This window comes from Hemitrygon akajei, chromosome 4 (assembly GCF_048418815.1).
Source record: "Hemitrygon akajei chromosome 4, sHemAka1.3, whole genome shotgun sequence".
NCBI lineage: Eukaryota > Metazoa > Chordata > Chondrichthyes > Myliobatiformes > Dasyatidae > Hemitrygon > Hemitrygon akajei.
In genome coordinates this window covers 200,356,391-200,382,097 of record NC_133127.1, presented here as the reverse complement: position 1 = coordinate 200,382,097, position 25,707 = coordinate 200,356,391, and the positions used below count along the sequence as shown (strand labels likewise).

At 45.6% G+C, this 25,707-nt stretch overlaps 1 protein-coding gene across 1 annotated transcript in view; it reads left to right on the top strand.

Annotated features, from left to right (window-relative positions):
• Positions 1 to 24,778, top strand: part of smpd1 (sphingomyelin phosphodiesterase 1) — a 34,513-nt gene extending 9,735 nt beyond the window's left edge. The window contains exons 2-6 of the mRNA XM_073044427.1: positions 3,396 to 4,165; positions 5,166 to 5,337; positions 15,707 to 15,783; positions 15,890 to 16,035; positions 20,680 to 24,778. Of these exons, the coding sequence (XP_072900528.1) occupies positions 3,396 to 4,165; positions 5,166 to 5,337; positions 15,707 to 15,783; positions 15,890 to 16,035; positions 20,680 to 21,083 (1,569 nt within the window). The 3' untranslated portion in view covers positions 21,084 to 24,778. The remainder of the gene's footprint in view (positions 1 to 3,395; positions 4,166 to 5,165; positions 5,338 to 15,706; positions 15,784 to 15,889; positions 16,036 to 20,679) is intronic.
• Positions 24,779 to 25,707: the final 929 nt, after the last annotated feature.

Below are 25,707 nucleotides of genomic sequence, written 5' to 3'. Positions count from 1 at the left end.
TTCCAGCACGGATAGAGCATTGGCTGATTGACACGAGGCAGGGGAGTCTAGGAGCAGAGAGCACAGCCTCAGAATAGATGGATATCCTTTTAGAACAGAGATGAGGAGGAATTTCTTTAGCCAGAAGGTGGTGAACCTGTGGAATTCATTGCTGCAGACGTCTGTGGAGGCCAAGTCAGTGGGTACTGTATATTTAAAGTGGAGGTTGATAGGTTCTTGATTGGTTAGGGTGTCAAAGGTTTTAGGGTGAGGGCAGGAAAGGGTTAACTGACAAAAAAAAAGAAAGACATGATGGAATGGTGGAGCAGACTTGATGGGCTGAATGGTCTAATTCTGCTCCAATGTCTTATGGTCTCAATAAGATGTGAAAGAAGGTATGTGGATGATACACACAAGGTGGACATTAAATGTCAGTGCTGCCACAGTAGCGTAGTGGTTCTGTCGCAGCGCGGTTACAGCTCGGGACTTCTGCACTTCAAAGTTCACTTCCAGCTCGTTCTGTGGGCAGTGTGATCATTCTCCCGGTGAGCTAGGTGGTCCGTTTGCCTCCCACAGTCCAAAGGCATGCTGGTTAGAAGGTGAATTGGTGATTGTATATTGTTCTGTAAATATGTTGGCTTTAAGCAAGTGGTGACAGAGCGCAGTGGCTCTTTGAGCTGGAAGGGCTTGTTTCACGCTGTCTCTTTAAAAATGAAATAAATAAAAGAAATTGACATCAAGATTGGTATGGCATCGCTGGCTGAATGGACACACCAGTGCTGTACTCTGTTCTGTGACCGGCCATCCCGGGTTCAATACCCTGTCCAGTGCTGTACTCTGTTCTGTGACCGGCCATCCCGGGTTCAATACCCTGTCCAGTGCTGTACTCTGTTCTGTGACCGGCCATCCCGGGTTCAATACCCTGTCCAGTGCTGTACTCTGTTCTGTGACCGGCCATCCCGGGTTCAATACCCTGTCCAGTGCTGTACTCTGTTCTGTGACCGGCCATCCCGGGTTCAATACCCTGTCCAGTGCAGTACTCTGTTCTGTGACCGGCCATCCCGGGTTCAATACCCTGTCCAGTGCTGTACTCTGTTCTGTGACCGGCCATCCCGGGTTCAATACCCTGTCCAGTGCTGTACTCTGTTCTGTGACCGGCCATCCCGGGTTCAATACCCTGTCCAGTGCTGTACTCTGTTCTGTGACCGGCCATCCCGGGTTCAATACCCTGTCCAGTGCTGTACTCTGTTCTGTGACAGGCCATCCCGGGTTCAATACCCTGTCCAGTGCAGTACTCTGTTCTGTGACCGGCCATCCCGGGTTCAATACCCTGTCCAGTGCTGTACTCTGTTCTGTGACCGGCCATCCTGAGTTCCTCCAACATTTTGTGTGTTGTACAATGATTTTTTTTAAAAATCACTAATTTTTATTGCAACACCAACAAATTACATTTTGACTGTTTAACCCAGCCACCCGTCAACCCTCATCCCCACCCCCCTCCACCCCTCTCTCTCCCCCCACCCCGCTCCCCTCCACCAACCAACTGAATAGTAGTGCATACACAGACAGAGCATTCCTATTTTATCAGAAGATCTTTTAAGTTAGATATCAAATTTGTCCACATTAAGATCGTGTTTGGTTGTGCATCATTTATTCTTGATGATGATAATTCCAGGTAAGAAATATCCAAAAAGTTCCAAAGCCAATGAGTACTTGAAATATCATGGGGGAGGTTTCCAACACTGGACTACAGTCTTCTTAGCTGCAGTCAGGCCTGCCAGCCAGATCTTGTGTGTTTTTCCTGTTTTTTCCTTAAGGGAAAGGTGGGAGTCATCAATTAGAAGATGTACAGCGGGTCGATTGGTAATTGTACCCCCATTAGTTCTGTATAACTATATATACTGATAATCTTCCCCCACAAACCAAAAACCCCTGGACATTCCCATACAACATGTATAATGGTTCTGTGGGGGCAAAATGAGCAATATGGGTCAGGAACCTGTCCCATTTGATGTCTAATTCTTGGTGCTCTATGACAAAATTTTAAGTGTATATTCTGATGATTTGGGTTTTTTGAAGCACAGGCAGCATTATCCCAAATCGCATCCCAGTCTAAGTCTTGTCCCAATTCAGATATGTCCCTATCCCAAGCTTTCATTCCTGATGTGGGCATGTATTTTTTGGAGATTAATTTATCATCGATATATGACACTATCTGTCTTGGAGCACTCTGTATCTAACTTAAAATGGGATGGTCCTTTAAATCTGACCCCCAGGGAACCCCGTAGGCTTTACAAGCTGATCTTACTCTAAAGTAGAAGAAAAGAGAGTGTTTATCAATATTATATCGAGATATCAGTTCTTGAAAGCTAAGGATTGTACTTGCCCCATAAATATCTTGAAGAGTAGCAATACCTTTATCCTCCCAAGTTCTGTTAGTGAATGGTTTCCCCCCAGATAGAAAATGATTATTGTTCCATAATGGAGATGATTTGCACCATACGCTTTTAAATTTGAGGAATTTTTCTGCTGCTCTAAACACTTGTAGTATATGGGTGTACAAATGAAATTTGACTTCTTCCTCATTCAGTTAAATTTGGAAACTCAAACCCAAACCCTGCACTTTCACTGAGACTAAGGAAACTGATTGTGAAATAAATCATCAAAAAGTCGTTGGCAGAGTTACCTGTGTACAGCTGTGAATGTGGGGTTGCAGTTCCAACTCTTAGTCCAGTGGAAAGGAAGTCCAGGTGATGGGAGGTGGGTGGTGTTGCAGACGGGCACCGTCCCCACAGAACCCACATGCGATGTCCAATCTACGTAGTCTTCTGACCACTCAAAACTCTGCAATACAAAATTCAAAGTAATTTTTAAAATCGCAGTACATGAATGTCACCATGTACAGGACAACCCCGATGTTCATTTCCTTGCAGTCATTCACAGTAAGTACAAAGAGAAACAGGAAAAATAAGCAAAATAATAAGAAATACTGGAAACATGAGACAAAAAGTCCTTGAAAGTGAGTCTTTCGGTTGTGAGAACAGTTCAGTGTTGGGATGAGTGAAGTTATCTCCTTTTGTTCAAGAACCTGATGGTTGAGGGGTAATAACTGTTCCTGAACCTGTTGGTGTGAGTTCTGAGGCTCCTGTACACCTCCCTGATGGCATCAACGAGAAGAGAGCATGACCTGGGTGGTGGGGTTCCCTGATGATGGTTGCTGCTTTCCTATTAAAACGCTTCATGTAGATGTGCTTAGTGGTTAGGAGGGATTTGCCTGTGAAAGACTTGGCCATATCCACTACTTTTTGTAAGATTTTCCATTCTTGGTAGATTTTCCTGTGATTGTGGTCCGTGTAGATGTGCTCAATGGTGGAGGGGCTGCTACTAAAAGTTGATTTTATTGGTGTGTCCTGCAGCTGAAGACCGGTGCAGATGAGGTGGGGTTTGTGGCCATGGAGTTGTGCATCCATCTGAAGCTTGCACATCAGAACATCTGTTCCCAAGCCATCAAACTCTTTGAACACGATGTGATTAGTGCTTGGGTCAATTCCATCCTGAAGCCGTCCGAGATCTGTGGACTGCTGGTGGGCCGTGATTGTGGCCACTGGGATATCTACTCCAACTGGAGTGTGGCTCTCCCCAGCACTCCGAAGCCTCCAGTTGTCCCTCCGAAACCGCCCGGCCCAGGAGCGCCGGTCACCAGGGTGCTGTTCCTCACCGATGTTCACTGGGACAGGGATTACACTGTGGGAAGTAATCCGGACTGCCGAGACCCTCTGTGCTGCCGGACCGGATCGGGAACGCCCCCCTCACACCAGCGGGGTGCCGGCAGGTGGGGGGAGTACAGTAAGTGCGACCTCCCCCTGCGCACCATCGAGAACCTCCTGCAGCACCTGCAGTCTGAGCGCTACGACGTGGTGTACTGGACTGGTGACATCCCAGCCCACAACGTCTGGCATCAGACCCGGGAAGACCAGGTCCTTGCCCTCAATACCATTACTCAGCTCATCCATCGTTACCTGGGCAACACTACAGTCTACCCATCTGTCGGCAACCACGAGAGCACGCCAGTCAACAGCTTCCCCCCGCCCTTCATCCAAGGCAACGAGTCATCTGCCTGGCTCTACAGTGCCATGGTCCAGGCCTGGAAGCCCTGGCTACGCCAGAGTGCCTTGGACACCCTCAGGTAATGGGGGGGGGGGGGACTTGCATTGAGGTTGTGAGAATGAAAGGGTTAACATATGAAGAGTATTTGATGGCTCTAGGCATGTACCTGCTGGTGTTTACAAGAATGGGGGTGGATGGGAATATTGAAAGGTCTACATAGAGTGGATGTGGAGAGGATGTTTCCTATAGTGGAGGAGTCTAGGACCAGAGGACACAGATAGAGTGTTTATGGAGAGGATGTTTCCTATAGTGGGGGGAGTCTAGGACCAGAGGACACAGATAGAGTGGATGTGGAGAGGATGTTTCCTATAGTGGGGGGAGTCTAGGACCAGAGGACACAGATAGAGTGGATGTGGAGAGGATGTTTCCTATAGTGGGGGGAGTCTAGGACCAGAGGACACAGATAGAGTGGATGTGGAGAGAATGTTTCCTATAGTGGGGGAGTCTAGGACCAGAGGACACAGATAGAGTGGATGTGGAGAGGATGTTTCCTATAGTGGGGGAGTCTAGGACTAGAGGACAGAGATAGAGTGGATGTGGAGAGGATGTTTCCCATGGTGGGGGAGTCTAGGACCAGAGGACACAGATAGAGTGGATGTGGAGAGAATGTTTCCTATAGTGGGGGAGTCTAGGACCAGAGGACACAGATAGAGTGGATGTGGAGAGGATGTTTCCTATAGTGGGGGAGTCTAGGACTAGAGGACAGAGATAGAGTGGATGTGGAGAGGATGTTTCCTATAGTGGGGGAGTCTAGGACCAGAGGACACAGATAGAGTGGATGTGGAGAGGATGTTTCCTATAGTGGGGGAGTCTAGGACCAAAGGACACGGCCTCAATAGAGGAGTGTCCATTTAGCACAGAGCTGAGGAATTCTTTCAGCCAGATTGGTGAATTTGTGGAATTTATTGCCACATCATCTGTGGAGGCCAAGTCTTGCAGTAAATTAAAAATTTTACGTTCTGCCTGATGGTGCGTTGTGTCTGTGGCCCCTGGTGCTGACGTGTGTTTCTCGCTCAAAGGCATGGAGGCTTTTACACAGCAAAGGTGCAGCCAGGACTCCGGCTCGTCTCCCTCAACATGAACTTCTGCTCTCATGAGAACTTCTGGCTGCTGGTGAACTCAACGGATCCAGCTGATCAGCTGCACTGGTTGGTCAACGTCCTGCAGGAAGCAGAACAATGTGGCGAGAAGGTATGTGAGCCTCGGGCGGTGGTGACCTCCAGCTTGGCCCTACACCCCAGCCTGGGGAGAGGTCAGACATCCATCAGCCTCTGACTTCCACCTTGGCCCCACGTCCTAGACGTTCACAGGGGAGGGGTCAGGCTTCACACTGTGGCCCTCCAACACACAGCCAAGGACTCTCCACCTCAGCATTACACACTCACTCGTGGGAGTGGTGCTGGGGCAGTGAGGAGTGAGTGGCGGTGACGGCCACATGATCTCATTGTCATTATCTCAATCTACTGGTGTGGGTGGGAGATGAGTCCATTCCCAGCCACTGCCCCTCCGCAGTTCACAGAGGGCCTCTCCCTCAGGAGTGGATCCGTGTTCCCCGTATGGAAAAGAGCTTGGAGGTTGCAGTGGTCAGGGCCTGAGGTGAGGCCCCACAGCTTCACCAGTGGGGGTGAAGAGGAAAAATGTTTACAGAGATTCAGACACTAATTATTGGAGGAACTCAGCAGTCAGACACCACCAATGGAAAAGAATAAACAGTTGCTGTTTTGGGCTGAGACCCTTTATCAGGTCTGGAAAGGAAGGGGGAAGAATATGTAGGGAGGAATACAGGGAAATTAATACAAGATGGCACGTGATGGGTGGGACCAGGTGAGGTGGAAGTTGGGTAGATGGGGGATGAAGTGAGAAGCTGGGAGGTGATCTGTGGAAAAGGTAAAGGGTTGAAGAAAAAGGAATCTGGTAGGAGAGGAGAATGGACCATGGGAGGAAGGGAAAGAGGAGGAGAACCAGGGGAGGTGATGGGCAGCTGAGGAAAAGACAAGTGAGAGGGGGACCAGAATGGGGACTGGGAAAAGTGAGGAGGGAAGATGGAGAAATTACTGGAAGTTGGAGAAATCAGTGTTCATACCATCAGACTGGAAGCTACCCAGATGGAATATGAGGTGTTACTCCTCCAACTTGAGAGTGGCCTCATCGTGGCAGAAGAGAGCAGATTCTCCCTCTCACCGCCTGCTGTGCTGGAAGGGTGATGAATGTGGAGCCACCCCTGCGGACTGTTGAAATACCATCTGAGCTCTGGTGGACAGGCTGAATAAAGTTTGTCAAACACCAGGCTGTGCACCTGTGGAGCAATGAAAACGGATTTGCAGTAGCATCACAGGCATCCACAGTCAAATCCGCACCAGTTTCCTCCCAGGTCTCCCCAAGGATTTAGGAGAGCTCGAAGGGGGCACGAGAAGGCCTTGGCATGTAGGATTAAGGAGAACCCCAAGGCATTCTATGCATGTGTGAAGAATAGGAGGATGATGAGAATGAAGGTGGGACCGCTAAAGGATAAAGAGGGCAACATGTGCCTGGAGGCGGAGGAGGTTGGGGAGGTCCTAAATGAATACTTTGCTTCAGTATTCACAAGTGAAAAGGATCTTGATCAGGATGAGGTCGAAGTAGAGCGGGCCTGTGTGCTGGACAATGTGGAGATTAAGGAAGAAGTAGTGCTGGATCTTCTAAAAAAAAATATTAAGATTGATAAATCCCCAGGGCCGGATATGATACACCCCAGGTTGTTGTGGGAATTGAGGGAAAAGATCACAGGAGCATTAACCATGATCTTTGAATCCTCTTTGGCTGCACGGGAAGTGCTGGAGGACTGGAGAATGGCAAATGTAGTTCCCTTGTTTAAAAAAAGGTAATAGGGAGAAACCTGGGAACTATAGACCGGTGAGTCTTATGTCAGTGGTATGCAAACTACCGGAAAGGATTCTTAAGGATAGGATCTGTGAGCATTTGGAGAAGTACAGTCTACTCATGGATAGTCAACATGGCTTTGTGAAGGGAAGATTGTGCCCCATGAGCCTGATTGAGTTTTTTGAAGAGGTAACAAAAGAAATTGATGAGGGTAGGGCAGTGGATGTGGTCTACATGGACTTTAGCAAAGCATTTGACAAGGTCCCTCATGAGAGACTCATCCAGAAAGTCATGAGGCATGGGATAAGTGGAACCTTGGCTGTTTGGATAAAAAATTGGCTTAAAGGAAGAAAGCAGAGGGTAGTTGTGGAAGGAAAGTATTCTGCCTGGAGGTTGGTGACTAGTGGAGTGCCGCAGGGATCTGTCCTGGGACCTCTGCTATTTGTGATTTTTATAAATGACCTGGATGTAGAGGCAGAAGGATGGGTGAGTAAGTTTGCGGATGACACGAAGATTGGAGGAGTTGTGGATGGAGCTATAAGTGGTCGAAGGTTGCAAGAGGATATAGACAGGCTGCAGAGTTGGGCAGAAAAATGGCAGATTTCAATCCAGACAAATGTGAGCTGATGCATTTTGGAAGGACAAACCAGAAGACTGAGTACAGGATTAATGGTCAGTTATTTAAGAGTGTGGATGAACAAAGAGACCTTGGGGTTCAAATCCATACATCCCTCAAGGTCGCTGCACAGATTGATAGGGTAGTTAAGAAGGCCTATGGGATGCTAGGCTTCATTAACGGGGGATTGAGTTCAAGAGTAGAGAGGTCAAGTTGCAACTCTACAAATCTCTGGTGAGACCACACTTAGAGTATTGTGTTCAGTTCTGGTCACCTCATTATAGAAAAGATGTGGAAGCTATGGAGAGGGTGCAGAGGAGATTTACCAGGATGTTGCCTGGTTTGGAGAACAAGTCATATGAAGCAAGGTTAGCAGAGCTGGGACTTTTCTCTTTGGAGCGTAGAAGAATGAGAGGGGACTTGATAGAGGTCTACAAGATTATGAGAGGCATAGATAGGGTGGATACTCAGTACCTGTTTTCCAGGGCACCAATAGCAAACACCAGAGGGCATATGTACAAAATTAAGGGAGGGAAGTTTAGGGGAGACATCAGGGGTAAGTTTTTTACACAGGGTTGTGAGTGCCTGGAATGACTTGCCAGGGATGGTGGTGGAGGCTAAAACATTAGGGGTATTTAAGAGCCTCTTGGACAGGCACATGGATGAAAGAAAAATGGAGGGTTATGTGGTAGTGTGGGTTTAGTACTTTTTTTTAAAAGATTATTTGGGTCAGCAGAACATGGAGGGCTGAAGGGCCTGTACTGTGCTGTAGTGTTCTATAGTTCTATGGTAACAGTTACTACCATTCACCCATTCAGTCTGTGCTAACCCCTAGGAAGAACTCTCTCCCTAGGGCCCTGCAAACCACTTCAGATGCTAACTCCTCTGTGAACCTGCTGTACTCCGCTTCTCCATTGGCCTTTTGCTCTCTCACTCTGCTGTACTCCGCTTCTCCATTGGCCATTTGCTCTCTCACTCTGCTGTACTCCGCTTCTCCATTGGCCTTTTGCTCTCTCACTCTGCTGTACTCCGCTTCTCCATTGGCCTTTTGCTCTCTCACTCTGCTGTACTTATGAAAGAAATTCGCATTCCATTGTTGGTCCTTTTGCCGATGATCATTCCACATCCCCTCCGTGGTCACCGGTGGGTACAGCTTCCATACACACAGTTCAAATTTATCATCACCTGACTGTACATATTGTTACGTATTCAGGCAACAATAAATATAGATGAGTTAGGCAAGGGTTTAACAACAAATAATACGTTTATTAAACACTGAAACAAACCCCCTCAAAAGTAAACAAATCCAAACGTAATTGGAACTCAGCTGCTGTGCGACACATTCACAGTTCTTAATAGTGCTGCATGTTCAAACAGTCTTTAAAGTGGTATTGAAAAAAAAAGTTCTTTAAAACGGTATGCCGAAAGTAAACAGTTCTTTAAAGCGGTATGCCGGAAGTTCAAAAGCTCACAGTCCTTTTAACAGGAGAGACTTTTTAAAGCGATTTAAATTCTCTTCCACGTCGTTGTCCTTCGATTCCCCGGCGTCGAACTTTCCCACGAAGAATTCTATAAAATATAACGGCTTAAAGGTACTGACCTTTCTTTCCACACTATTCTCAATCCTTTCTGGTCATCCCAGGGATTAACAACAAGAATAGTCAACGAAATCCTTCCGAATGAGGATCAAATAAGGTCGTAACCAATCCACTGTCGAAAATCGATTCTCCTCGATTTTTACCTTCCAAGCTTTTCTTCACTCTCCACCAGCAAAGAAACCACTGGCATTTAAAGAAACCTTTTAAACTTTAGGCATTATATAGAACTTCATTTTTAACTAAACTGCATCATCACATTAAATCACGCAGTGACATGAAGTCATCTTGGCAAATTCCGCCACGAACTGCCCCACCTGACAGGGTGGGTCTTCCTTTTATACCCTGTAAAAAAAACCTGTCACATGACCTCTACTGGCGGGAAAATGACATCACTCCACCATCACAAAACCATTACCTCATGTCCAGTATAACTTCAACCCCAGTCACGTGACAAGGGTAGCACTGTCACGTGTCACGGGTACGTAACACCTCCCTCCAAAAAAAACATTTTTGGTCTGACAAGAACAAAAATTTTAACAATCACTTACAAGAAAAACAAATGTATAAATTATATAACATACACAATATACAATACAGTAGGAGTGTTAGAATAAAAAAAACCACTCCAAATAAAAAAAATATTACATTGTACATTCAACATCGAGATAGACAATCAGCAACCACATTATCTTTACCTTTAATATGAGTTATCACAATATTGTACTCCTGTAACATCAAACTCCAATTTAATAATAATCTGTTTTTGTTTTTCATCTTACTCAGAAAAACTAACGGATTATGATCAGTGTAAACAATAAGTGGTTTTTGAGTTGTACCAACATATACCTCAAAATATTCCAAAGCCAAAACAAGAGATAACAATTCTTTCTCTATTGTTGAATAGTTTCTTTGATGCTTATTAAATTTCTTAGAAAAGTAAGCTACTGGATGATCAACCTCATCACCCTTATTCCTTTGCATCAATACTGCTCCCGCAGCTTCATCACTAGCATCTACAGCTAATGAAAAAGGTTTTCCAAAGTCAGGTGCCTTAAGCACAGGTTGTTGACATATCATTGTTTTCAATTTTTCAAATGCTTCCTGACAAGGCACTGTCCACACAAACTTTACATTCTTCTGCAGAAGATTAGTTAATGGAAGGGCAACATTAGCAAAATTCTTACAAAATTTTCGATAATATCCTACCATTCCCAAAAATCTTCTGAGAGTTTTTTTCCCCGTCGGAGTGGGAATCTCTAAAATTGCCTGAACTTTTGCCTGAACAGGAGCTACCTTACCTTGACCTACAACATAACCAAGGTAAGTCACAGTGGCATGTCCAAATTCACTCTTGGCTAAATTAATAGTCAAGTTAGCTTTTGAAAGCTTTTCAAACAATTTCTCCACCGCAATAATGTGTGCTTCCCAAGTATCATTTCCTGTCACTAAATCATCAATATAAGCATCAGTATCTTTCAATCCCTGAATCACAGAATTAATCATCCTCTGGAAAGTACCTGGGGCATTCTTCATCCCAAATGGAAGAACATTATACTCATATAACCCAGATGGAGTTACAAATGCAGAAATCTCTCTACCTCTGTCCGTTAATGGAACACACCAATACCCTTTCAATAAATCAATCTTAGTAAGGAACTTTGCTTTTCCAACTTTATCTACACAATCATCTACTCTAGGAATTGGATATGCATCTGTTTTTGTTACAGCATTCACCTTTCTATAGTCCGTACAAAACCTAATACTACCATCTGGTTTTGGCACCATAACACATGGCGAACTCCAATTCGAGTTAGAATGTCTAATAATATCATTCTCTAACATGTATTCAATTTCTTTCTCAGCAAGTTCACATTTTTCCATGTTCATCCTATATGGATGTTGTTTAATAGGTTTGGCATCTCCAACATCTACATCATGTGAAGCTATAGTAGTCCTTCTCGGAACATCTGGAAACAAATCCTTATACTTAAAAATCAATTCCTTCATCTGTTGTTTCTGCTCTAGCTGTAAATGTGCTAATTTCTCATCCATATTTTCCAAAATGGTCGAATTAGGTAACCTAACAGAAACAATGTTAGATTTAGAATGAAAGTCAGATGAATCATCTATCATGTTCCCAGTTAAATCAAACTCATTCTCACTAACCACAACAGTCACAGTATCAGATTGTTTCTCAAAATATGGTTTAATCATATTTATGTGGCAAAGTTGTGTTGACCTTCTGCGATCTGGAGTTTTTATTACGTAATCCACATCATTGATTCTAGACACAATTTCATAAGGACCATGAAATCTAGCTTGTAAAGGATTTGTCTGCACTGGGAAAAGAACCAACACCTTATCTCCAGGCTTAAACATCCTCATCCTAGCTCCCTTATCATACCAAATTTTCATTTTCTCCTGAGCCAACTTTAAATTTTCCTTGGCTAAACTACAAGCTTTATGTAACCTGTCCTTAAATTTCAAAACATAGTCCAACAAATTAGTATGCACTTCCTTACTAATCCACTGTTCCTTCAATAAAGCTAAAGGTCCTCTAACTCTATGCCCAAACACAAGTTCAAATGGACTAAAACCTAAAGATTCCTGTACCGATTCCCTTACTGCAAATAAAAGTAACTTTATACTCTCATCCCAATCACTTTCATTTTCCACACAATATGTCCTAATCATATTCTTGAGAGTAGAATGAAACCTCTCCAAGGCACCTTGCGATTCTGGATGGTATGCAGACGAAGTGATTTGCTTAGCTCCCAATTTATAAACTATCTGTTGAAACAATCCAGACATAAAATTACTACCTTGATCAGTTTGTATTTCCTTAGGCAATCCAAAATAAGTAAAGAATTTTATAAGAGCCTTCGTCACAGTTTTAGCTTTTATATTCCTAAGTGGTACTGCCTCTGGAAACCTAGACGAAGTACACATGATAGTCAACAAATACTGATAACCAGTTTTTGTCTTTGGTAATGGACCAACACAATCTACAATAACTTTAGAAAACGGTTCACCAAATGCTGGAATAGGTTGTAATGGAGCTACTAGTGTAACCTGATTTGGTTTACCCACAATTTGACAAGTATGGCATGTCTTACAAAACATCGCCACATCTTTTCTTAAACCAGGCCAGTAAAAATGTTTTAAAATCTTGTCCACAGTTTTCCTTACCCCTTGATGTCCACCTAAAGGCACACTATGAGCTAAAGTCAAAATCTCATTCCGATAAACTTTAGGAACAACCACCTGATAAACAACATTCCATTCCTCACTTGCAGGAATTGTAGGCGACCTCCACTTCCTCATCAACACTCCTTTTTCCAAATAATATCCTACTGACACCTTCTCAATTTCACTACCTAGTAAAGCTTGTTCCCTTAATTTTACAATCTCAGGATCTCTATTCTGCTCTGCTATCATCTCCTTCCGAGACAGAGATAAATCTTCATAGTCAGACTTACTCCCAGAATCTTGTTCAAACAACGAAGGTAAGAAAGTCTCTGACACATCCTCAAAACTCAAATCCTGAGTCGAACAGTCATGAGTAACAACCTCATTCTGCACATCAATTTTTTTAGCCATAGCTCTAGTCACAACACAGGAAAAATCTGTGTTAGAATTCATCTCTGGTTCCTCTGACTCCATTGTCAAATGCACTTCAGGAAAAACTTGTCCACCTGCCAAGTCATTACCTAACAATAAAGAAATACCCTTCACAGGTAAGCTATGCTGTAATCCTACTTTAACAAATCCTGTAACTAACCCTGACTTTAAATTTACTTCATGTAAATGTACAGGCATAAAATCACTTCCAACACCTGTTATGTAATTCACCTCACCAGTATCACTCTCTTCATTAAACTTCAACACACTATCTAACATCAGTGATTGAGAAGCTCCAGTATCCCTAAGAATTTTTATTGGCACCAGAGTAGATCCTTCTTTCAAGGATACAAACCCTTCAGTTATAAAATGATCATATCCCTTTCTAACTTGGTCAGACTCTAACAAATCCTCATTTGTGTTTACCAAACCCTGTAACTTTACAGATGCTTCAGTATGTTGCACACAAGCATCTGGAACTGCTTCCTTCTCTTTCTTTTTCAATTTGAAACAGTTAGCTATTACATGGCCAGGCTTCTTACAATAGTTACAAATAAGACCAAACTGTCTTTCCTTCACAGGTTTTCCTTCCTCCTTACCTCTCTCATTAACCTCTGATTTAATTTCTGATTTACCTTGAGTCTCCATATTATTTTTCCTCTTAAAAATTCTACCCTGAGGAAATTTATTCTTATGGATTAAAACATACTCATCAGCTAATCTAGCACAGTCCTGCAATTTATCAGTATCCCTCTCATTTAAGTAGGTCCTTACTTCAACAGGAATGCTTCTTTTAAATTCCTCCATTAAAATCAGCTCTCTCAATGTATCATAGTCCTCATTTACATTTTTAGAAGAAACCCATCTCTCAAAACACATAGCTTTATCATAGGCAAATTCCACATAAGTCTTTTCCACAGACTTTTTCAAACTTCTGAATCTTTCCCTATAAGCTTCTGGGACTAATTCGTATGCTTTGAGAATATTTGTTTTCACAATATCATAATCTAATGCTTGCGCAGCAGTTAAAGCTGTGTAAACTTGTTGTGCTTTGCCTTTAATCACACTCTGTAACAATACTGACCATTTATCTTTCGGCCACTCTGACATCCGAGCAATAGTTTCAAAATGTTGAAAATATCTTTCCACTTCTGTTTCACTAAATGGAGGGACCAATTTAATTTCTTGGCTAGCAACAAACGGTTTTCTAGAATCAGAAGACTGATTCCCAGACCTTAAATTCTCCATTGCATATTCAAACTCTCTCTTTTTCTGGTCAGATTCCAATTTATAACGCTCCAACTCTGCTTTACTTTGTTCCAACTTCATTTGTTCAATTTGCAACTGCATCTCCAGATTACTTATTGGAAACGATTCTAAAATCGATTCATCAAAATCACCCGAAGCCACAAAATGTGATGCGATTTTTCTCTGTATTACAGCTTTTGATGTAGTTGCCAAAATACCTTTAAGTTGCAATCTATTAGCAATCTCAGATACTTCAGTTTTTTTCGCCTTCGCTAACAAATCCGCGTCTGGCGAATCCAGAAACTCATCAATATTTATCGTTGCCGAATACCACTCACAAGCCAAACAAACAAAAAAAATCGAGCAATCCCCGTTACCAAAACACCGATTCAAAATTCAAAAATCATTTTAAACTCAAACGATCCAATCCCGGACGAGCCCCCATAATTAATGTTACGTATTCAGGCAACAATAAATATAGATGAGTTAGGCAAGGGTTTAACAACAAATAACACGTTTATTAAACACTGAAACAAACCCCCTCAAAAGTAAACAAATCCAAACGTAATCGGAACTCAGCTGCTGTGCGACACATTCACAGTTCTTAATAGTGCTGCATGTTCAAACAGTCTTTAAAGTGGTATTGAAAAAAAAAGTTCTTTAAAACGGTATGCCGAAAGTAAACAGTTCTTTAAAGCGGTATGCCGGAAGTTCAAAAGCTCACAGTCCTTTTAAAAGGAGAGACTTTTAAAAGCGATTTAAATTCTCTTCCACGTCGTTGTCCTTCGATTCCCCGGCGTCGAACTTTCCCACGAAGAATTCTATAAAATATAACGGCTTAAAGGTACTGACCTTTCTTTCCACACTATTCTCAATCCTTTCTGGTCATCCCAGGGATTAACAACAAGAATAGTCAACGAAATCCTTCCGAATGAGGATCAAATAAGGTCGTAACCAATCCACTGTCGAAAATCGATTCTCCTCGATTTTTACCTTCCAAGCTTTTCTTCACTCTCCACCAGCAAAGAAACCACTGGCAATGACCTTTTAAACTTTAGGCATTATATAGAACTTCATTTTTAACTAAACTGCGTCATCACATTAAATCACGCAGTGACATGAAGTCATCTTGGCAAATTCCGCCACGAACTGCCCCACCTGACAGGGTGGGGTCTTCCTTTTATACCCTGTAGAAAAAACCTGTCACATGACCTCTACTGGCGGGAAAATGACATCACTCCGCCATCACAAAACCATTACCTCATGTCCAGTATAACTTCAACCCCAGTCACGTGACAAGGGTACCACTGTCACGTGTCACGGGTACGTAACAATATATACAGTACAACCAAATGAAACAACGTTCCTCCGGACCACAGTGCACCCACAAAACATAAATCTCACATAGTATGGAAAACAAAATATTACCACAAATAAGCTAATTAAATATAATTCCAAATACAAGTAATGTGCAGCATAGGATGTGGGCTCCATGCATGAAACAGCTGGGTGGGCACTGTGATGAGATGTCATGAGTGCTGTGCCAGGGGAGTGTTGGTGAGGGAGAGTGCTGCCCCTCCCTCTTGTATCCATGCTGTGCTGTGTGTCTCTCCCTCAGGTCCACATCATCGGCCACATCCCCCCCGGCCTCTGCATGAAGGTCTGGAGTTGGAATTACTATCGCATTGTTAACAGGTGAGTGTGGTAAGGAGTATGATCTGCCTGTCATTGACCCCTCTGCCACTGTGATTCCTGCCAATTCACCCTTCTCTCCCCCCCCCCCCCCCATCCCACCACACAGGTACGAGGGGACCATTGCCGCCCAGTTTTTCGGCCACACCCACGTTGATGAGTTTGAGGTGTTTTACGATGAGGAGACATTGAGCCGTCCGCTTTCTGTAGCGTTCATCGCCCCAAGTGTCACCACCTACATCAACCTCAACCCCGGTAGGTAACCAGAGGGGCTGCAACCCCCTCCCCCCATCTCTGGGTCCCGGGGCCCTCCTGAAGTCCACAATTGGTGTGTAAGGTTTTAAGCATTTAATTCGTCTTACTCATGAATGATTTTGTATTGTTATAGAATTATGCCTCATTCCTCCCCAGTGGGTAGGTTTCCAACCTGGTTAACCTTCCCTTGTAGGGCAACCCTTTCATTGCCAGGATCACCTTGGTGAAGCGGCTGCACTGGGAGAAATGACTCTCTACCTAGTCCCCTACCCACGGACCCACTTCAGCCCTGTATGGTTCTTCATTCTTCTGAATTCTAGTGAATACAGGCCCAGAACCATCAGACACTCTTCATATGACAAGCCATTCAATCCTGGAATCATTCTGGTGTACCTCCTTTGAACCCTGTCCCATTTCAGCACATCCTTTCTAAGATAAGGGACACAAATTTACTCATAATACTCCAAGTGAGACTTCACCAGTGCTTTATAAAGTCTCAACATTACATCCTTGCTTTTATATTCTAATCCTCTTGAAATGGATGCTATTATTGCATTTGCTTTCCTGGGCCAAATGGCCTAATTCTGCTGCTGTATCCTGTGGTCTAAGATAACATTGTAGGCCAAAAGGGCCTGGATGGCACCATAGTGTTCTATGTTCCAATCAGAAGAAAGGGAATTATAGGCCAGTTAACCTAACCTCAGTGGTTGGAGTCCATTATTAAGGATGAGGTTTCAGGATAGTTGGAGTCTAATGGTAAGTCAAAGTCATCATGGTTTCTGTAGAGAGAAATCTTGCCTGACAAATCTGTTAGAGTTCTTCGAGGAAGTAACAAGCAGGGTGGACAGAGGAGAGGTAGTGGATGTCATTAAATTGGATTTTCTGAAAGTGTTTGATAAGGTGCCACACATGAGGCTACTTAACGATAAAATCCTATAGCATTACAGGAAAGATACTGGCATGGATAGAGGAATGGCTGACAGGCAGGAGGCAGTGAGTGGGAATAAAGGCGGCCTTTTCTGGTTGGCTGCCAGTGACTAGTGGTGTTCCTCAGGAGTCAGTATTGGGACTGCTACTGTTCATATTGTTTGTCAGTTATTTAGATAATGGAATTGATGGCTTTGTGTCAAAAGTTTGCAGATGATACAAAGATAGGTGGAGGGGTAGGTAGTGCTGAGAAAGTAATGTGATTGCAGAAGGACTTAGACAAATTGCAAGAACGGGCAAAAAAGTGGCAGATGGAATACAGTGTTGGGAAATGTGCAATAATGCATTTTGGTAAAAGGAATAATAGTGTGGACTATTATCTAAATGGGGAGAAAATTCAAACATCAGAGGTACAGAGGGACTTGGGAGTCCTCATACAAGATTCCCAGAAGATTAATTCACAGGTTGAGTCTGTGGTAAAGAAGGCAAATGCAATGTTAGCATTTATTTCAAGGGAAATAGAATATAAAAGCAAGGAGATAATGCTGAGCCTTTATAAGATACTAGTCAGGCCACACTTGGAGTATTGCTAACAGTTTTGTATCTCAGAAAGGATGTGTTATCATTGGAGAGAGTCCAGAGGAGGTTCACAAGGATGATTCCAGCAATGAAGGGGTTAACACAAGATTACTTGACAGCTTTGGGCCTGTACTCACTGGAATGGGGATCTTATTGAAACCTGCTGAATGTTGAAAGGACTAGATGGGGTGGATATGGATAGGATGTTGCCTATGGTGGGGGTATCCAGAACTAGAGGGCATAGCCTCAAAATTGAGAGGAAGGAGGAATTTTTTTAACCAGAGAGTAGTGAATGTATGGAATGCTCTGCCACAGCTGTGGAAGCCAAGTCTGTGGGTTTATTTAAAGTGAAAATTGATAGTTTCCTGATTGGTCAGGCATCAAATGATAGGGTGATAGAACAGGTGTATGGGATTGAGTGGGATCCGGGATCAGCCACGATGGAATGGCGGAGCAGACTTGATGGGCTGAATGGCCTAATTCTGCTCCTGTCTTGTGGTCTTCTGCCTCCCTCCCTTCTTAAAAAGTGGACCTTACAATTATGCCTCTTGTTTGAGCCATTTCCACCCTGGAAAAGTCTCCAGCTGTCCACTCCATCTGTGTCTCTTGTCATCTTCAAGTCACCTCTCACTGTCTTTTGCTCAAAAAAGAAAAGCTCTCGCTTGCTCAACTTATCTTCATGAGACATTGTCTCTAATCCAGGTAGCCTGCTGGTAAATTTCCTCCGCACCCTCTCTTAAGCCTTGCACATCCCTCCTATAGTAGATGACCAGAAGTGAACACAATACTCCAGGTATAGATCTGTTGGGGGTCTGTATTTGTCTTGGACGTGAGTCAGTGTTACTGGTAGTGTACAATGCAGGCACTCGCCAGCCAGATACACTCTCAAGGCAAATGGGTTCACCCTGTAATGGGTTGGGATGAGGGTGTGGGAGAACAGATGTGTCCAGCTCAGCTGAGGGTTTGAGTTTTCTAAGAACATGGAACAGTACATGAGAGGGCACAGTTTTATGGCTAACACGAGAGAGCACAGGTTTAAGGTGCTTGGAAGTAGGTACAGAGGAGATGTCGGGGTAAGTTTTTTACACAGAGAGTGGTGAGTGCGCGGAATGGACTGACGGCAACAGTGGAGGTGGATACGATGGGGTCTTTTAAGAGACTTTTGGATAGGTACATGGAGCTTAGAAAATTAGAGAGCTGTGGGTAAACCTAGTAATTTCTAAAGTAAGGGCATGTTCAGCACAGCTTTGTGGGCCGAAGGGCCTGTATTGTGCTGTAGGCTTTCTGTGTTTGTAGTACAGACAGGAACTGGCCTTTCAGCACATAATGTTACTGAACCAATTGAATTAGTAATCAAATGGCCAATTGAACTGATCTCTGCCTACACAATGTCCATGTCCTTCCATTTTCCTCACAGTTGTGTGCTTATCAATAGGTTTCAAAGGTACATTTAATGTCAGAGAAATGTATACAATATACATCCTGAAATTATTCTTCTTCGCAAACATCCACAAAAACAAAGGAGTTCCCCAAAGAATGAGTAACAGTTAAATGTTAGAACCCCCAGCTCCCCCACCCATGCATAAGCAGCAAAGCAACAACCCCCCCCCCCCCCGACAAAAAAGCATCGGCAACCCCCACCGAGCACTCAGGCGTGCAGCAAGCGTCAGTAACGACACAGTTCCCCAGAAACTACTTGTTCACCCGGTGTTCAACATACCACAGGCTCTCTCCCTCTCTTCCTAATAAGGGAAAAGAGGTGTCCCTGATTCACAGCGACAGGGGAGACACAACAAAGAAACTCGCTGATTTATGGTGTTAAAAATTGCTTCTGAGTTCTGTGCCCAAAGAACTCGGGCCTGAGGGCACACAACCAGCAGCCAGCTTGCTGCTTACAATCTTCCGTCTCCCACGACGCATCAGGCGGCAGCGGCACCGGCCCTCCAGAGCCACGAAGATCTGGCACTGTGAAGGCGCGCTAGTCGTCCAGGCCACATCCCTGGCATATCGAAAAGCAGCCGGTCATGTGGCCTCCAGAGCCACGAAGATCTGGCACTGTGAAGGCGCGCTAGTCGTCCAGGCCACATCCCTGGCATATCGAAAAGCAGCCGGTCATGTGACCTCCAGAGTGCGTCCCATTTCCACAAAGAACTGAAGTCGGCGTGCAACTCCAGGTCAGGGTCCTCAAAAGAACCCTAAAAAGGGAAAAAAGAGATATTAAGTACAGAAATGGAGCTGTTTCTGAAGATGCAAGCAAAGGAGTTGTCAGTAGACGCCATCTAAACGTTTTTAAAAGCCCCTAATGTATCTGCCTTTACCAGCAGCTGGGCAGCACATTTCAGGAACCCACCACTCTGTGTTTTTAAAAAAAATACTTACCCTCACATCTCTTTTTAAAATTAGCCCCTCTCAATTAAATGCCTGCCTTACAAAGGGAGCCTTTTCTGGATGGCTGCCAGTGACTAGTGGTGTTCCACAGGGGTCTGTGTTGTGACTGATTCTTTTTATGTTATATGTCAGTGATTTGGACGATGGAATTGATGGCTTTGTTGCAAAGTTTGCAGATAATACGAAGATAAGTGGGGGGGGCAGGTAGTGTTGAGGAAGTCGAGAGGCTGCAGAAGGACTTAGACAGATTAGGATACTGGGCAAAAGAAATTGCAGATGGAATACGGTGTTGGGAAGTGTATGGTCGGGCATTTTGGTAGAAGAAATGAAAGGGTTGACTATTTTGTAAATGGAGAGAAAATACAAAAAACTGAGGCATAAGGGGACTTGGGAGGCCAAATTCTGCTCCTATATCTGATGGTCTTGTACCCTCTGGTGTTAGACATTTCAACTCCGGGAAGAAGATACGGTCCATCTATCCTATCTAAACCTGCCATGATCTTACAAACCTCTGTCAGATCTCCCCCCAACCTCTGCTGCTCCAGGGAAAACAACCTCCGACAGCACATGCCCCCCCCCCCCCCCCCAATCTGGGCACATCCCGGTAAACCTCTTCCGTGCCCACTCCAAAGCATAATATCCCTGTTACAATGGGGTGAGCAGGACTATATTGAGCCATGTTGACCCTTAGCAGTCTGAGCTTGTGCCCTTGGCTGTCGTTCTGAGTCCTGTCCTTGTGCTGTGTTGCAGGGTATCGGATTTATCAGGTTGATGGCAATTACCTGGGAAGCTCGCGATCGGTGCTGGATCATGAGACTTACATCCTGAATCTGACCCAGGCCTATGCGAGTGGGCGCCCCAGCTGGACTCTCCTGTATCGACTGCGGGAAGCCTACGGCATGGACTGGGCCTTCCCTGCTGACTTTAATAACCTCATCACTCGCTTCCAGAAGGACGAGCATCTCTTCCAGGTGTACTGGTTCCTGTATCACAAAGGCCACACTGCAGAGCTGTGCAAGGACGCCTGCAAGACCGCCACCATTTGTGCCCTCCGCACCGGCCGTTCAGACGACCCCGAACTTTGCCGGGATCTGCTTGAGGAGCTGGATTATGGACAGATTCAGAGGGCCTGGAAACTTCGGAGAATGTGCTGAACCGTGTCAGACTAACCAGTGAATCTCAGGACCAGTCAACCTCCAACCATTTGTACGATAACGGGCAGGAGTGAGGAGAGAGGGCAGGGGAGAGGCAGCAGGCACCCAGGCACTGGGCTCCAAACTCTTGTGGTTCCGGGGGTAGTGATGGTGCAAAATGGGGATGAACCGATACTTAACGTCTTTGAAACACCAGTGTGGTGATGAGACAAAGCATCCTGCAGTCCAGTCACCCCACCCACATCTGCATCCCTCTGCATCCAACTAGCCTCTTCTGTCCCTCCCTGCACCCAGACCAGTCTCTCTTACCCCCATCTCCCTTTCTTACCCCCTAAACCCAGACCAGTCTCTCTTACCCCCTGCACCCAGATCAGTCTCTCTTACCCCCATCTCCCTTTCTTACCCCCTGCACCAGACCAGTCTCTCTTTCCCCATCTCCCTTTCTTACCCCCTAAACCCAGACCAGTCTCTCTTAACCCCATCTCCCTTTCTTACCCCCTAAACCCAGACCAGTCTCTCTTACCCCCATCTCCCTTTCTTACCCCCTAAACCCAGACCAGTCTCTCTTACCCCCTGCACCCAGATCAGTCTCTCTTACCCCATCTCCCTTTCTTACCCCCTAAACCCAGACCAGTCTCTCTTACCCCATCTCCCTTTCTTACCCCCTGCACCAGACCAGTCTCTTTCCCCATCTCCCTTTCTTACCCCCTGCACCAGACCAGTCTCTCTTACCCCATCTCCCTTTCTTACCCCCTGCACCAGACCAGTCTCTCTTACCCCATCTCCCTTTCTTACCCCCTGCACCAGACCAGTCTCTCTTTCCCCATCTCCCTTTCTTACCCCCTGCACCAGACCAGTCTCTCTTTCCCCGTCTCCCTTTCTTACCCCCTGCACCAGACCAGTCTCTCTTACCCCATCTCCCTTTCTTACCCCCTGCACCAGACCAGTCTCTCTTACCCCATCTCCCTTTCTTACCCCCTGCATCAAACCAGTCTCTCTTTCCCCGTCTCCCTTTCTTACCCCCCTGCACCAGACCAGTCTCTCTTTCCCCGTCTCCCTTTCTTACCCCCCTGCACCAGACCAGTCTCTCTTACCCCATCTCCCTTTCTTACCCCCTGCACCAGACCAGTCTCTCTTACCCCGTCTCCCTTTCTTACCCCCTGCACCAGACCAGTCTCTTTCCCCCATCTCCCTTTCTTACCCCCTGCACCAGACCAGTCTCTCTTTCCCCCATCTCCCTTTCTTACCCCCTGCACCAGACCAGTCTCTCTTACCCCATCTCCCTTTCTTACCCCCTGCACCAGACCAGTCTCTCTTACCCCATCTCCCTTTCTTACCCCCTGCACCAGACCAGTCTCTCTTTCCCCATCTCCCTTTCTTACCCCCTGCACCAGACCAGTCTCTCTTACCCCATCTCCCTTTCTTACCCCTGCACCAGACCAGTCTCTTTCCCCATCTCCCTTTCTTACCCCCTGCACCAGACCAGTCTGTCTTACCCCGTCTCCCTTTCTTACCCCTGCACCAGACCAGTCTCTTACCCCATCTCCCTTTCTTACCCCCTGCAACAGACCAGTCTCTTACCCCATCTCCCTTTCTTACCCCCTGCACCAGACCAGTCTCTTACCCCATCTCCCTTTCTTACCCCCTGCACCAGACCAGTCTCTCTTACCCCATCTCCCTTTCTTACCCCCTATATCCAGACCAGTCTCTCTTACCCCATCTCCCTTTCTTACCCCCTATATCCAGACCAGCCTCTTCCTGCTACCCACTCTTCGTCTCCCTCTTCACCCAGCTCACCTCTCTCGCCTCAGCCTCCCTCCATTGAAGGGACCAGTTCCATGGGATTCCCGTGCGGTGATTGTCCGTGCATTGGTCCCAGGCTCAGGAACAGTTGGAAAGGGTGGAGGTGTTTGTTTCCTCACATCGACTTCATCAGGATCAGTCTGCTGATCTGTCCTGAGCCCTGCAGGCCAGAGGGAACTTTTTGTACACGAGACAGTTGCAGATTTTCACTCCTCTTGTGTGTGGGTGTGAAGATCAGAATAGCTGAACTGTCCTGACAGTAACATCTTCCAGTGCAGAACTTGCAGAGCTTCCGAGAGTGGAGCTGTGTGTGATGGGATGGTGTGGAGGGCAATTCACTCTGTGTCGTTGACTCTGTGAGTGTGTGATCGGACGGTGTGCAGGGAGGTTCACTCTGTGTCTGACTCTGTGAGTGTGTGGAGGGATCTTCACTCTGTGTCTGACTCTGGGAGTGTGTGATGGGACGGTGTGGAGGGAGATTCACTCTGTGTCTGACCCCGGGAGTGTGTGATCGGACGGTGTGCAGGGAGGTTCACTCTGTGTCTGACTCTGTGAGTGTGTGGAGGGAGATTCACTCTGTGTCTGACCCTGGGAGTGTCTGATGGGACGGTGTGGAGGGAGATTCACTCTGTGTCTGACCCCGGGAGTGTGTGATGGGACGGTGTGGAGGGATCTTCACTCTGTGTCTGACCCCGGGAGTGTGTGATGGGACGGTGTGGAGGGAGATTCACTCTGTGTCTGACTCTGGGAGTGTGTGATGGGACAGTGTGGAGGGAGATTCACTCTGTGTCTGACCCCGGGAGTGTGTGATGGGACGGTGTGGAGGGATCTTCACTCTGTGTCTGACCCCGGGAGTGTGTGATGGGACGGTGTGGAGGGAGATTCACTCTGTGTCTGACCTCTTTTTCTTTCCATACAAAATATCTTTATTACAAATTCAGTGTTACATATACAAAACAGTGACTAACACAATTATTTCACTATAGACAATACACATTAAACCAAAATGTTTCCATCTCTATCAATGATGGCATTTACACCCTGCAGAGCCCAATGGTCCCAGAACACCTCTAAGGTCGCCGTGGACTGTGTGTGTCCCTTCTCCATATTTACCCGGGCACGAACATACCCCCTAAATTTCGCCAGGCAGTCTGCCCGGGCAGATCCTCCCGCCACCCGTTTCCAAGACCCTCGGATGGCTGTTATTGCCAGCCCCAGGAGCAAGTTGACAAGGACATTCTCATCCCTCCATGCTCCCCTCCTCACTGTATGACCATATATAAATAGGGTGGGGCTAAAATGCAACCAGAAGGTGAGAAGCAGCCAACGCAGATACACAAAAAGGGGTTGCAGCCACACGCACTCCATGTACATGTGGTACACAGTCTGTGTCTGACCCCGGGAGTGTGTGACAGGACAGTGTGGAATGAGCTTCACTTTGTGTCTGGCCCAGGAGCGTGTGATGGGAAGGTGTAGTGGGAGTTTCACTCTGTGTCTGACCCCGGGAGTGTGGGATGGAACAGTGTAGAGAGAGATTCTCTCTGTGTCTGACCCGGGGAAGATGTGATGGGATGGTGTAGAGAGATTCTCTCTGTATCTGACCCCGGGAGGGTGGGACGGAACAGTGTAGAGAGAGATTCTCTCTCTCTGACCTGTGTGGTTCCTATGCTGCTATGTGTTCCTTCATTAAACGTGTGTGATAACTCTTTTCTACCTGCACTAATGTAATTCACTTTAATGAACTTGAATTTGTGCCAGTACTTCTAGATTGAAGCCTTGAACCATAATTATGAATGTTTGAGTGATAATCTGATGAAATCGAATGCAGTGATGATTATACTGATCAAATGGTGTGTGTTCCAGACAGATGCAATAAATACTCATTACCTCTGTTTCCTGCTGACCCTCAGTGAATGATTTACACATCTTGTCGGTTGGTTACAGCCTGTTATGGGAAATGGACATTCAGAGTGACGGACAGCAAAAAGCCCTTCCCCAAGGCAGTAACCCTACATTCGCGAAGGCCAGCAGTCTGCAGGGAACTTGTCTTTGTGGGATACCAGATTCATATAGGCCCTTTGGCCCATGCTCAGGAAGGTAGTTTGATCAGCTCCTTCCTAAATCTTTCTCCTCTCTCTTACAACCTCGTCCCCCAGTTTTCGACTCCCGACACTGGGGAGAAGACTTTCCATCCACTGAATCTATGCCTCTCATAATTTTAAGATCGCTCCTCATTCTCCAACGTCCCAACAAATAAAGCTGTGGCCTGGCCAACTTCCCCCAATGACCCAAGCCCTCTCGTCCTTGTAAATTTTCTCTGCACTGTTTCCAGTTTAGCTACACTTTTCCAATAACAGGACAACAAAACCTGTACTAATCTCCCAAGTGTGGCCTCAGCAATGACTTGTACAACTGCAGTATCGTGCCAGCTCCTTGACTGCTGAAGGCCAATTTGCCAAATGCCTTCTTCACCACCCTGTCTACTTATGACGCACTTAATACTCCCGCGTGGCCTACCATTCATAGTACATGTCATATGTTGGTTTGACTTTCCAAACTGCATCACCTCTCACTTATCCATATTGAAGTCAATTTGCCATTCTTTGACACACTTCCCTGACTAATCAAGACCTCCTGGTGATCTAGGATAACTGATTGAGCCTTGTTCATTTGCATCCAAATCTTTTATATAAACTACAGATAACAAGATCCCAACACTGGCTTACTGCTGGTCACCAGCCTTCGGTCTGAGGAACGCCCCTCTGAGCCAATTTTCAATCCGCCTCACTTGCTCTTCCAGGGTTTCATGGGACCTAACCTT